At 55.1% G+C, this 12,027-nt stretch overlaps 6 protein-coding genes across 6 annotated transcripts; 2 read left to right on the forward strand and 4 right to left on the reverse strand.

The window, feature by feature from the left end:
- Positions 1 to 118: 118 nt before the first annotated feature.
- Positions 119 to 1,776, reverse strand: J7T54_006497 (Beta-apo-4'-carotenal oxygenase-like protein; the record flags this gene model as incomplete). Its single annotated transcript, XM_051502934.1, has 2 exons — positions 119 to 537; positions 591 to 1,776. 2 exons carry the CDS (start codon positions 1,774 to 1,776, stop codon positions 119 to 121), a joined length of 1,605 nt encoding a protein of 534 aa, XP_051365308.1.
- Positions 1,777 to 2,521: 745 nt separating this feature from the next.
- Positions 2,522 to 3,846, reverse strand: J7T54_006498 (37S ribosomal protein-like protein; the record flags this gene model as incomplete). Its single annotated transcript, XM_051502935.1, has 2 exons — positions 2,522 to 3,129; positions 3,183 to 3,846. 2 exons carry the CDS (start codon positions 3,844 to 3,846, stop codon positions 2,522 to 2,524), a joined length of 1,272 nt encoding a protein of 423 aa, XP_051365309.1.
- A 248-nt stretch (positions 3,847 to 4,094) lies between these two features.
- J7T54_006499 (uncharacterized protein) lies at positions 4,095 to 4,765 on the forward strand (the record flags this gene model as incomplete). The annotated part of the gene is made up of 2 exons (XM_051502937.1): positions 4,095 to 4,267; positions 4,549 to 4,765. 2 exons carry the CDS (start codon positions 4,095 to 4,097, stop codon positions 4,763 to 4,765), a joined length of 390 nt encoding a protein of 129 aa, XP_051365310.1.
- Positions 4,766 to 4,971: 206 nt separating this feature from the next.
- Positions 4,972 to 6,839, reverse strand: J7T54_006500 (putative WD repeat-containing protein-like protein; the record flags this gene model as incomplete). Its single annotated transcript, XM_051502938.1, has 2 exons — positions 4,972 to 6,675; positions 6,726 to 6,839. 2 exons carry the CDS (start codon positions 6,837 to 6,839, stop codon positions 4,972 to 4,974), a joined length of 1,818 nt encoding a protein of 605 aa, XP_051365311.1.
- A 1,077-nt stretch (positions 6,840 to 7,916) lies between these two features.
- J7T54_006501 (uncharacterized protein) lies at positions 7,917 to 8,507 on the forward strand (the record flags this gene model as incomplete). Its single annotated transcript, XM_051502939.1, has 3 exons — positions 7,917 to 8,048; positions 8,105 to 8,166; positions 8,219 to 8,507. The coding sequence occupies 3 exons, from the start codon at positions 7,917 to 7,919 to the stop codon at positions 8,505 to 8,507; spliced, it is 483 nt and encodes a 160-aa protein (XP_051365312.1).
- A 596-nt stretch (positions 8,508 to 9,103) lies between these two features.
- Positions 9,104 to 10,957, reverse strand: J7T54_006502 (uncharacterized protein; the record flags this gene model as incomplete). The annotated part of the gene is made up of 1 exon (XM_051502940.1): positions 9,104 to 10,957. One exon carries the CDS (start codon positions 10,955 to 10,957, stop codon positions 9,104 to 9,106), a length of 1,854 nt encoding a protein of 617 aa, XP_051365313.1.
- Between the last annotated feature and the right edge of the window lie 1,070 nt (positions 10,958 to 12,027).

Consider the following 12,027-nt stretch of genomic DNA (forward strand, 5'->3'; position numbering starts at 1 on the left):
TACCCACCATCGATCAAAAGAGAGGAGATATAACTTGTCCTTACAGTACATGCTGCGCATCATCGCAAGCATCGCGCCTATACCTACAACTCGACAACCTTCGAAGGCGCGTGGTCGTTCAAAGGCCTAGCGTCTTCCTCCTTAGCCCAAGGGACACAGCAACCGTGAGCAGGATCCCCCACCTCACCGCTGCGCCCTTTGCGCTCGACCCGCCCAGGCCGAGGACGAGAGCGATCCAGTAGCCGAGACCACGCGTGACGTTGCCCTGGCGGTCAAAGTTGACCGAGCCAGCCTGCATCTTGCGGAATCGCTCCAGATCCGAGCGCTGGTACGGCATGTAGCGCACGCGCAGCAGCTTGTCGACCCAGGCGGGGACCTTTGCGATGGTCCGCTCGTGGCTGAACGCCTTGAAGGAGTATTTGCCGTGATAGTTGCCCTGGCCGGAGGCGCCGACGCCGCCCAAGGGGGCGACTGTCAGGGAGGCGTGGGTGTAGGAGTCGTTGATGGTCGCTCCGCCCGAGGAGACACAATCCATGACTGCTTCATGTTAGTCTTTGTAATCCCACCGCTGCATCCTGGCAAGCACATACTCTTCTTCGTCTCGGCATCGCTGCCAAACGCAAACATGGACAGCGGTGTAGCGTCGACTTCATTGACAAACTCAATCGCCTTGTCGAGATCATCGTACGGCACGATGGACCAAATGGGCCCAAAGCTCTCATGAATAATCATGCTGTCGTTAATATCATCGACCAACACCACAGTGGGCTCAATGTAGAGGTCATCCGCATCCGTGCGGCCACCCATCACAATCTTGCCGCCGGTGGAATCAAGCATGCCCTTGATGCGGTCGAAGCTGGGCCTGTTGATGATGCGGCAGAAGTCGGGGCTCTTCTGGGCGCCACTGGGGTAGAAGATGCGGTACTGTGCGTTCAGCTCCGCGATGAACTGGTTGAGGACGGAGCGCTCGACCATGGCGTAGTTCTGCGAGAGACAGACCTGGCCTGCGTTGCTGCACTTTCCCCAAAGCAGACGGCGGGCTGCCAGCTTGACGTCTGCATTCTTGGTGACGAAGCCGGGGTTCTGGCCTCCAAGCTCCAGCAGAACAGGCGTCAAGGTCTCGGCCGCCTTCTTGGCGACAATGGTGCCCACAGCACGGGAGCCGGTGAAGGCGATCTTGTCGAACTTGAGGTCCAGAACAGCCTGGGAAACGGGGAGCGCGCCGTTGAGGACGGCATAGCAGTCCGGGTCGACACACTCCAAGAGCTTCTTGATGGCCATGGCAGTGTGAGGCGCGTGCTCGGAGGGCTTCACGATCACAGTGTTGCCAGCGGCAATGGCGCCCAGCATGGGGAGGACGGATAGCATGAACGGGTAGTTGAAGGCTCCTATGACAAGTACGGTTCCGTAAGGCTCCGAGCGGATGCGGTGCTTCATGGCCCAGAAGGTGGCCGGGACATTGTCAATGGGCTGATCCTTGGCAAACTTCTCCAGGTTCTTGATGAAGAAGAGGATCTCATTTTTGCACCAGTCCACCTCGGTCAGGACAGCCTCGTGATGGCACTTGTGGAGATCCTTCCAGAGACTCTGAAATATGACGGATTCGACATCCGTGAGGCCCCAGTAGAGCTTGCGCAACTGCTGGAGACGGAACTGAATGTTCTTCGTCTTTCCTGAACGGTACGATGCCCGAAGTCTGTCATACGTAGGCTGTATGTCCTCGATGGCAGCCTCCTGAAAAGGGATGAGAAGATCTGTGCCGGTTGGCGATGCCATGGTGTCTGATGCTTTGAGGTGGTGTGCCAAGCTATCCCAGTGGTGAATGTCGTCACGAGAGCTTCCTGTCGTCAGATGTAGCTGTGCCAAAGGCTGCGTCGTGTTGCCCCGCCGGTCGCAGGATTGCTAGTTAAGAACAGAAAAGGAGGAGATAATACAGTGCTCAAACCAATTGGAAAGGGAGATTAGGAATGTCGCAGGTGTACAGTCTCTCAGACGTGAAAAGAAGATGATGAATGAATAGGTGAAGCTCGTCATGGAGGCCCGGAGTGCTGTCCCCGCAATTTTAGGACGGCGCCTCGGCCCAGCTTCGTTCTCCAAGCAGCGTGACAGTGCGGAGGCGAAAGTCAAAAAGACTAATTAAACAATTATGGCACCTCATGCTGGGGTCCAGAGCCAAGATGGCCGAGGCCTGCAACGAGCAAGGGTCTCATGTCTCGTTTAGTCCAGGTATGCGAGCTACGTACCCTTTGCGAACTTACTCACTCAGACGTGGCGCGGGATCGACATTTCATCCGGCCGGCGGACATGGACGAATTCTTGAAGCTGAGCCTCCGAAGCCCGACAAGTCGGTACTATTCACAAGAGACGGAATGTATACTTTTCGGTACCTTGGGCTATAGTAATTACAACAGAAGGCCCCAAGCACATCTTGGAGCACACGTTCTCCACCCATGCTTACTCGAACAATAGTGTACACTTTGCGTGGCGCGAAAGGGGAGCTCTCCACGGGCTCCGCGCGCATCTATGTCCTGTTCGCCCTGTCCTTGGGTCCAAGAGATCTCCGCAGCGGTGCCGCCGCACGCACCGGGGCGAAAGACTGCTCCCTGGCCTGGTCCTGCCTTAGCTTCCCCATGAGATGGTTCTCAATCGCAATCTTGCCGTCCACGACCTGATGTGTCTCCTCCCTTTGCGCCTCGATCTGGAAGAACCTCTTCCTCTCCTCCTCGAGTGTCTTCTGCCTTTGCTCGGTCATGAGCCACTCCTTGGGGAAGCGCGCCTTGGTGCTGGTCGATTTGTGGTGCCTCGTGTCGAGAGGAATGTCTTCAAACGTGTCCTTGCCGTTCTTGGCCTCTGCGATGATCTTGTCAATCTGCTCGGCGAGGAAGTGCTTGTTCTGCGCTTGGTTCTGGTAGCTCTCGCAGCTCATCCTGACAACCTCGGTCTCGGGGTTGTAGCGAACGCCGCACAGCTTCTTAACCTTGTCGGTTTGGACCTTTGTGAGGCCGAGGTCGTCGGGCGCGAATTGCACAACGACCTTTTTCTCGGCTGGGTGGTTGTCGCCCATGTAGGTGGTGTATCGCCAGCGTAGGGGTTGCTTGCTCGTCGGAGGCTCAAAGGGCTTTGCGAGTTCTAGAAGCAATCAGTACATGGCCCAATTACACATAGTGGTGCATGTATCTTACTCGAGAGCAGGGGCAGCTCCCAGATCGCAAGGCGCTGGTAGTGCCTCATCTCCTGAACCTCCTGCAACTTTGCATGTGCCATGACCGTCATGTCGTCCTCGTCAAACTCGTCAAACTCCCTCGTATCAGGTTCAGGGTCATCCTGCTCGAACCAGAACGATTTTCGGTCCGGCCTGGGCTCCACAATGGCCATAAAGTCCTTATCGAACTCTCTCTGGCGTGCAGGCAGCTCAGGGCCCTTCTCCGACTCTCCCTCCACGAATGCGTCCCAAGTGGCATATCCGTGCTCCTTGGCCGTGGCGTCCATGACCTGCTCTCCGAAGAGCTCAATGTTGCCAGATTCGGGGGCTGCGGTTGCGAAGGGGGTCGAGGTAGCAGGGTCAGAGCTGGCATCTGCCGACTGCACGGCTTCGGCAGCCTCCTGAACCTTCTGCTCCGTTGCCTCGTTGACTTTCTGCGCCGATCCCTCGCCCTCTGGCTTTGGGGGCTGTTTCGCATCGTCCCATTTCGAAGTTGTGACCGTAAACGCTCGTCTCGCGGCTGGCACGGAGCCTCGCTGCAATTGCTGCAGTCGCGGGTGTGGAAGAGTCGACTGCAGTCTCGGGGCCTGCCGGCAGGCGAGCACGCATAGGCGCGTAGCATGCGATGCCGACGCCGAAGCCATGATGGACGTGGGATTGACTGTACTGGGTGGACAGACGCGCGCAAGAGAAGCGTGAATCTCGAAAATTTGGCGACGCAGTTGGGAGAGTGGAGATTAGCCGGATATCCACCGCCTCACCGAGATCCTCCAGTGCTCTCTCACCGGGAATCGGTGCATACGTCGAGTCGGAGCTTCATCATTCTATCGATCTCCCCAATTTCGTTCCATGCCTACAAAGTAAAAGCAAAGATGCGAACCTGATCTATACAATGGAGAAGAATTGTCTCGTCACGGTCGGCGCCACCGTGGGCTTCCCCGATCTGACTCGTGCGGCTCTCGAGCCTGCATTCTGGGGTCATCTCGCCTCGCGTGGCTTCACGTCTTTGAGGATACAATGTGGTCCAGATATTGACTGGGCAACATCTGATTTGGCCTCAAAAAGGTCTCAAAGTCCTCAAGAATTTAATGTTGACGTGTTCAGGCTCAGTAAAAACCTCATGAGAGAGGAGATGACGCTCTGCATACCAGTCGAAGGAAAGAGAGGCATTGGCCTCATCGTTTCCCACGCAGGTATGTACTTGGTCAGCTACATCCGAAAAGTTTGATGGTTTTGATGATAAACAAAGGTACCGGAACTATCCTCGATGCATGGAAATTAGCTGTGCCCATCATCGTTGTTCCCAACACATCGCTCTTGGATGACCACCAGACCGAATTGGCCAGACATCTCTCGAAGGAAGGCTACGCCATTCACAGCTCCACGAAGCTCGATCATCTCAAAGAAGCAGTCGATAAGATTGACTTGCTGCGGGAGGAGAACCAAACTCGATGGCCACCACACTCGCCCGAGCGCGGAGCTACTGAGCAACCAGTCAGCATATGGAACATCGAGGTCGTGGAGGCGCACAAGGAAGAGGCTTCACAGTTGGCTCAAGGCTAGCTGCTGGGATCAAGAGAGATGCATGAACATGCATATTGGAAGCGCGAATGATGGTGATGAACGGGTGAGTGGATGCCCCGAAAGCAAACTCTCTATGGATTGCTTGCTTCATATGTTCTCATAAAGATTCACTTAGCGTTGGGGAAACAGGAACGGGAACCGGCAGTCTAGCTACTCTATTCACGCAGACTATTGGTCTGCGAACCTCAGGGGAGGTTTTGCACATTCCATACCTTTACCGTGCAATCGCCTCCTGCACTGGCCACCTTGCCGCTATCGACCCAGCGGATGCCATATACGCCATCTTTGTGGGTATTGGGCGCCTTGATGCGCTTGCCGTGGTTCTTCTTTTCCAAGCACCACACGAACACATTGGTGTCCAGGCTGCCGCTCGCTGCGTAGGCGCCAGAAGTGTCCCAGTCGATACAGGTCACTCGCGAAGTGTGTGCCGACCAGCGGTCTACGACCAGATCCCAGCTGTCTGACTTGTAGACATAGATCTTGCCAACGCTGTTACCAGCCGCAAGGTGGGAGCCGGCCCGGGAGAAGGCCAGTGCTGTGATGGTGCCAGTGGGGTTGGTGACTGTCTTCGTCTCCTGGAGGCTGCCGCTTGAGTCTGTCTGGTAGATCTTGACCGAGTTGTTGTCAGCACCAACAGCCACATTTGATCCTGATGTTGCAATGGCGCCAGGTGTGTAATTCAGGCTGTGCTCTTTGACGAGCTTGCCGTCCGCGTATATGGCCACCCCGGTGGCTGTTGCCACGTACAAATTTCCATTTGAAGAGCTAGAGTCCTTCGGTTGACCGGTCAACGGCGTCGACTCGCCCAAGAACGTCTTGGCTGCTTCGTCGACAGTGCGCAGAGTGTCGTCCCAGCCCACGCTGTATGTCTTGCCGTCGCCACTGGCGAATTGAGTGACTTGATTGCTATGCTGTTGCCCATAGACTGTTGTAGATGATCCAGTTTTGACGTCCCAGTGGCAGACGCGACCGTCAAAGCTGCCAGACCACAAAGAGCCGTCTGATCCTCCACCCAGCGCTGTAACGCCTTTGTTGTGGCCCTGTACGACCTTGATCGGTGCGTCTTTGCCTTCGGTTAGATATGACAGTTCGCCATCGAGATTCAAGCTGATAATAAGACCATCAGTGCGACCATGCGGGATGACTACGCCGACTTGTTGGTCTCTGACTGCATCGCCAAACGTCCAAGTCTGGATGACCGTTCCCGCATCAGCGTCCCAAAGTTTGACAGTCCGATCTGCGCTCGCAGTCGTGAATTTCTTCCCATCCTGCGACCAGGCCACAGAAAAAATGCTGCCTGTGTGTTCCCCCTCGCCGATCTGTTTGGTCGGCTCCCCTGTCTTGCCATCGTAAAGCTGTATCCGCTTGTCCGCCCCAACCGACACCAGGATCGAGCCGTCGGGCGAGTATGCTGCACTCAAGGCAAAGCTCTTGTGCGACTCAGTCTTCGAGTGGAATTTGTAGGGTGCACCGTGGTAGAAGACCATGTTTCCATCATCGCCCACTGTTGCTGCCCTGAAGGGACGCTGCGCCTTCATGGCCACCGCGTTGACCGACTTGGAGTGTCCTATGATCTCACCCACAGAGTTTCCGCTGTCGGCCGTAATGCAGCGACCGAATTGTTCCTTGCCGTCACCGACAGCAATAATGCGCTGCGAGTCGCCATCCCATGCAATGTCGTTCAGCCGGCCAGCGATAATGCCATATTCACCACGGGTGCTCTCGATTGTCTCGGGTTCCCAGACATGCAGCATACCAGAGGCATCGCCAGATGCGACCTTGAAGCCATTAGGTGCGAAGCGGGCGACGGTGGTGGCTGCTGTGTGGCCTGTGTACTCTTTGCAATCGACAGGGTTGTCGATCGAGCGAACGAAGATGGATTTGCCGGCCTAAGGAGTCCTGGTGAGTGGGCTGACAGCAATATAATCAAATGTCTTACAGCGTAAGCCAGGCGCTGACCTTTGGAATCAGCTGATATTTGCGTGGGCTGGCCCCTGGTGGTGGCGGGGACAGCTCCAAAGATGCGGTCTATCGTGATAGTGGGCGCAGCCATGGTGAGTGATGCCGTGGATGGTTGCGTTTTCAAGCGAGGAGTACAGGAGGTGGAAAAGGAAGAGCCAGGCAAAAGGTCAAGCTTGCTCACCAAAAAGGGCGCGGGTGATTGCTTGAAGCGAATTATTGCATGAAGCAGCCTGGAATATGTTGGAGGTTTGGAGGGGCAACGGCCAGGCAGGCGGGCGTCAGACTGTGGGGAAGCCTGCCATGACGACGGTGTTGCTATTTTGGTTGCCCCTCGAAAATCAGCGACATTCCCCTTCACATCTCACCCACCTGGTACGAATTATGAGAGTATTCGACTTTGAACTTATCCGCAAGACCGGACTGGACTGGTGATAGTTGACATTGCGAGCGTGCGGCTTGAGCGCCAACGGAGTAATCGCGATGGCAGCCTGCATGTCCGCCGCCACATGTTCACAGACTCGTGCTGGTGTATCTCTCCAGTGCAGTCGCAATGAAGACAAAACCAATTGCCGGGCTTTCTCTTCCACTGATCCTACGGCTATTTGGATGTTTGAGGTAACGTGATAACCTAATTACACGCAAGGGCAATGGGTTGCCCATGCCCCGTGTGCTTGTCTCACCCTCCCTCCCTCCTTCCCCTTACCCAAACTCCCAAACGACCATATGATAATCTCGGTAAAAGCTCAAACCACACCACGTCTTTCACTTGTGCTCAATTTCATTGGAGACCTGGGATCCGCGACTTGCATGGCTCATCCGGCAATCGCGCGTTCGTACCAGCCAGACGCTGTCTACGACTCATGACCATACTCACACTCACAATAAACCCCGACTGCACTGCAGCTGTATGTGAACTGAAAGTTGTTCCAGATCCCCGGGCTTTAATAAGACATCGTGCCGTGTGTCAGCAACCTCGTGCCTTTGGGGATGAACATAGCCATGGCAACTGTACTAGCCCCTTTTTCCCATATAAGAATGCTGGGGAAAGGCCGCCATTATCGCCAGACTACCATGATCAACAATTTTCATCGCACGTACATCTGCTTAAGAACAGCCCAAAAGTCCCTCGTTCATCAACCAAAACCCAAGCTCATCCTTTTTCCTCACCATGCAGTTCTTCCTTGCCCTCGCTGTTCTCACGCTTGGAGTGGCAGCCCAGTCCACGTCAAAAGCTGTCAGCACGGATGGGTGCCTGGCTGACTACATTCTCGAAAGATGCCTCGAGACCGAGGCCCCCAAAGTCAGTGCCTGGAGTTCATACTGAACAAACCCCATGATGCTAACTTGAATGTATAGGCCGAGAACTGCGCCAGCACCGACCTGGAGTGCCTCTGCTACGCCTACCAGGCCATTGCGACGTGAGTGACTGGAAGTGGTCGAGTGATGGAGATCCTCTCTAACAGCTAGTAGCTGCTACAACAACTGTCCCGATGACACTCGTGCTGCCCCTGCGATGAATCAGGTGACGGCATACTGCGCGCAGGTCACCTTGACCACCGCCACCCCTGCCAGCACCGTGGCCCGCCAGACCACTACCGAGGAAGCGATCATGACCCAGACTGAGAGCCGCTACACAAACACTGCGACCTTTGACATGGATATCCCTGGGGAGACTGGCAACGCGGCGGCTGATGTCGCTATTTGGAAGGCAGGAAGCGTTCTTGTTGCACTGGCTGGTGCTGCTGCCGTGGCCATCTAAACCGATGGACTGCCACGCTTGATCAGAATACCATCTCGTAGATATACCATTTAATGTAATTTATCCGAGCCAGACGGTTCAGTCTGTGTGCGGTAGTCGTGAGGTTGCCTCGTAGCATTCGTCTCTTTGCGCAATATTGTATGTACATAACAGAGGCAGGCATCGTACAGATAATCCCCTGGTGCTCATAATCCCTTTCGTCTGTGTTCAGCTCTGGCTCTCTTGCATGCCCCTCCCCGAAGATTGCCTGGAGGGCTGCGACTAACCTGCGCTGCAATAAACAGTCTATCTTCCCTCGCTCCCCATTGCGCCATACAGGTTCCAGGAGTGATGAAATAAAATGCAAACTACACTCCTCCCAAACGCCGGTGTCTCCAAAATTCTTGACACGAAAACACTGCTAGCCTAGCTGTGGCAAGTTCCCCTGCTTGGATTGCCCTTGGTAGGGCATGTCCACATGGACTAGGTTGGAAGAATAAATGTATGAATAAAGCGAGTAGTAGGTAAGGTGTGCTGTCGAAGTGGAGTGATTGTCGATTATATGTGGTATGTTTGTACAGTTTTTGCCAAATTGGTTGCGTGCGCGCTTGATCCGGTCAAGCGTTTCTCTTGCGTTTGGTATCGCGCGTGTTCGCCATTGGACCAACAAAAGCAACATGCTTAGGCTCCTGCCTGCGGAGGCGTACCGCGCTTGAGATACCAGTCGAGGACCGGCGCAACGATCGGTGGCCATGATCCTCATCCATGCTAATGTCGGCAACGTCCGACACTGACTCGGTATCAACAGCCTCGCTGTGACCGCACATGGACGAAGCGTCTTCAGAGTCGTCGTATTCTCCATCGTCGCTAACAAGAGATGGGGCGTTGTTGGACATGTGAGCATTCGGGCTGGGCGAGGGTCCCTCCAGGTCATCATCCACGTCGGCGTGTTGCAAACCTGATTCATTCAGGCCATTGGGATGTACGCCCTTGGTGTACAGCTCGTGCGCATGCGCTTTGTGACTTGAAGTTGCAACTGGGGGATCAGTCGCCCGAACAGGAACGCGCTTAACGACTGGCATGCGAGCATGTGTAAGAGCCTGGTTATCAACAGGTGTCGCCAGGGTTTCGTCTTCAGACTCGAAGTCCAGGGCCATATCTTGGTCAGACAGCTTGGTCTTTGCATCGGCTATCAGGTCATGCAGATTACCAGAAAATTTCCGTTTCTGTAAGAGACGCGACAGATAGGGAGCGTCGCTAGCGGTGTCGGTTGGCTCAGTCATAGTCTCTAGTTTCACCTTGGACGAGGGCTTCGGCAGGTTCTGGCCAGGCTTGTCCATGTTCCACTGCTTCAAAGTCGTCGCTATCCGCATACTCAGAGAAGCGCAAGCTTCCTGATTCGTCATTTCACCACCAGCCAATGCGTTGACTGCGCCTGTTTGGCGGGACACTTCCGCAGCTATTTTGTATGACGGTCGTCGCACCGCTGTCCGATCCACTTGGCTCGACTCGTGGGCATGTGCTGGTGGCGCATTCAGAGACTTTCCTTCTGGTGCCGGATCGTAAGGCTGGCCACAAGCTGCCGCTGCCTCTTCGTGGCTCTTGAAATCCAAGCGATGTGCGATTCTGCAGTGATTTATGAAGCCCTGGGTGCTGTTGAAGTTATCGCGCCCACACTTGATGCACTCAAGTCTGACGGTCTCGCCGTTCGCTTTTGTTATGATGCATGGGCCAGCGCGAGCCTTGACCTGAGGCTTGCCCAGGGAAAGAGCTGGCCTTTTCTGAACAGCATCTACCTGGCGCCCACGAACCAGAGATGATGAGGGCTCTGCGCGACTGTTCCTCGTTGAACGCCCCTCCATCATGTTGGAGTACGAAGCATCCTGCGACGACAGTGGCTCGACTTGAATCCCATCGAAATTTGTATGCGGAATTAGCCACTGCGCGTAGTGACGCGCGTATGGCCCTTCCACAACACCAAACGGAGGAGCATGGCGGGGGACTGGCTGACCAGGTGCCTGCAAAGCATATCCAGACCCGTTGCTAATTTCCACCATCTGCTCAGGCGTGGGACAGTTCATTGGGTACGGGATGAGGTGACATCTTCGGAGTTGCTCGAGCGCGACTTGACACTTCGCCAAATTCTCGTTGATCATCTCCAGTTCCTTGTGCTTGAGTTGAATCTGTGACTGGAACGCAAGCTCAATAAGATCTGCCGCCTCCCCTGTTCTCTCGATGTTGCTTGTCGCCTCGTGGACCTGCTGCCGCATCCCGTCGTTCAGCTTCGGTCGTTTGGTCGTTGGTTCCATAATCGGTGAGTCATCGCAGCTATCCCGTCGCCGCCTCTTGGGCGCCGGCGGGTCGCTCGGAGGGATCTCGACCACAGGAGGTTCTGACTTGAGTGTGATGATTGAATCAGTCGCCTGTGCGCTGGCTTTGCTCCTCGGATCAAGTGAGAAGAATCGCAGCATTTGAAAGTGCTGGTCGGCAGCTTGTGTGCAGGCGATCGAGCGACGGCCGGGGATGATTTGAGCGTCGCGTCGAGTAAGGTTATTTTGTCCGCCGCGATAAATAATGGAGCGACCGACTGTTGTAAGTGGGCAGATGCGACGACGAACAAGCGATGCGACCAGTTAACAAGGTATCCGTATTAAATCTTGGCAGAGCTAGCGGAAGGTTGCTGACGTAACCTTGCTTTTGCCTGCAGGGGGGCGGAGCACTGGGCGTTCAAGTCGGAAAGATGGGTCTTCGGGCTGTGGTCGGTCTGGGCGCTGCAGGCAGGTGCACACGAAGCCAACAGGCTACTGCCAGGGTGGCCTCCTAGGGGTGTATGGCCAGCTAAGTGCAGGCGGAAGGACGAGTGAGGTGGGCAGGAACAGCGAGTGGTATCTGAGTGAGCTTTCAAATTCGTGAGGTCCGGACAAATACGGATCGTGCCACGATAACTTGGACGGGAAAGCGCGAAAATGCCAACGACGAGTGAACGTGTTGGTGTGTGGTTGGGCTTGATCTGAAGCTGCAATCATGTGTCAGCGCACAGCCGGTCGCGGTGGTTGCGAAGGTCAGGAGGGAGGTGTTTGGATGTGGGAGCGTTGAGGGAAAGGCAAAATCCGGGCGATGCGGCACGATCGTTTGAGAAATTCGCAACGTACCTGGAGCAGATGCCACACAAAGGGAAAGTAAAATGGTAAGGTGCGAAGGTGGAAGAAAATACTCGTTGCTCTGTTCTAAACAGAGTAAGCGGGGGGTGAAGTATAATGGTGATGCAAGAGCAAAATCCCAAGCGGGTTGAGTGCAAGTTGCGAGAGGGGAGGAACCCAGAAGAAAGGAGGAAAACACACAATTCCAGTGGTGATTCTGGCGGCCGTCAGCACCTGTCACGAATGCGATGATGTGGTCCGCAAGAACAGAAGCAAGGCCACCGTTATTCTCCCCATGGCCCCCTATAGGCTCAGCACGCTGCACGCCCCTTATTCGAGCCTTTCAGCATGAATGTTGCCATCAAGGGAGGGTTGGTCCGAGCCGGGATTGGTCTGATGGT

This window comes from Emericellopsis cladophorae (genome assembly GCF_022114955.1).
Source record: "Emericellopsis cladophorae strain MUM 19.33 chromosome Unknown NODE_4_length_1054762_cov_117_872525, whole genome shotgun sequence".
Taxonomy (NCBI): Eukaryota; Fungi; Ascomycota; class Sordariomycetes; order Hypocreales; family Bionectriaceae; genus Emericellopsis; species Emericellopsis cladophorae.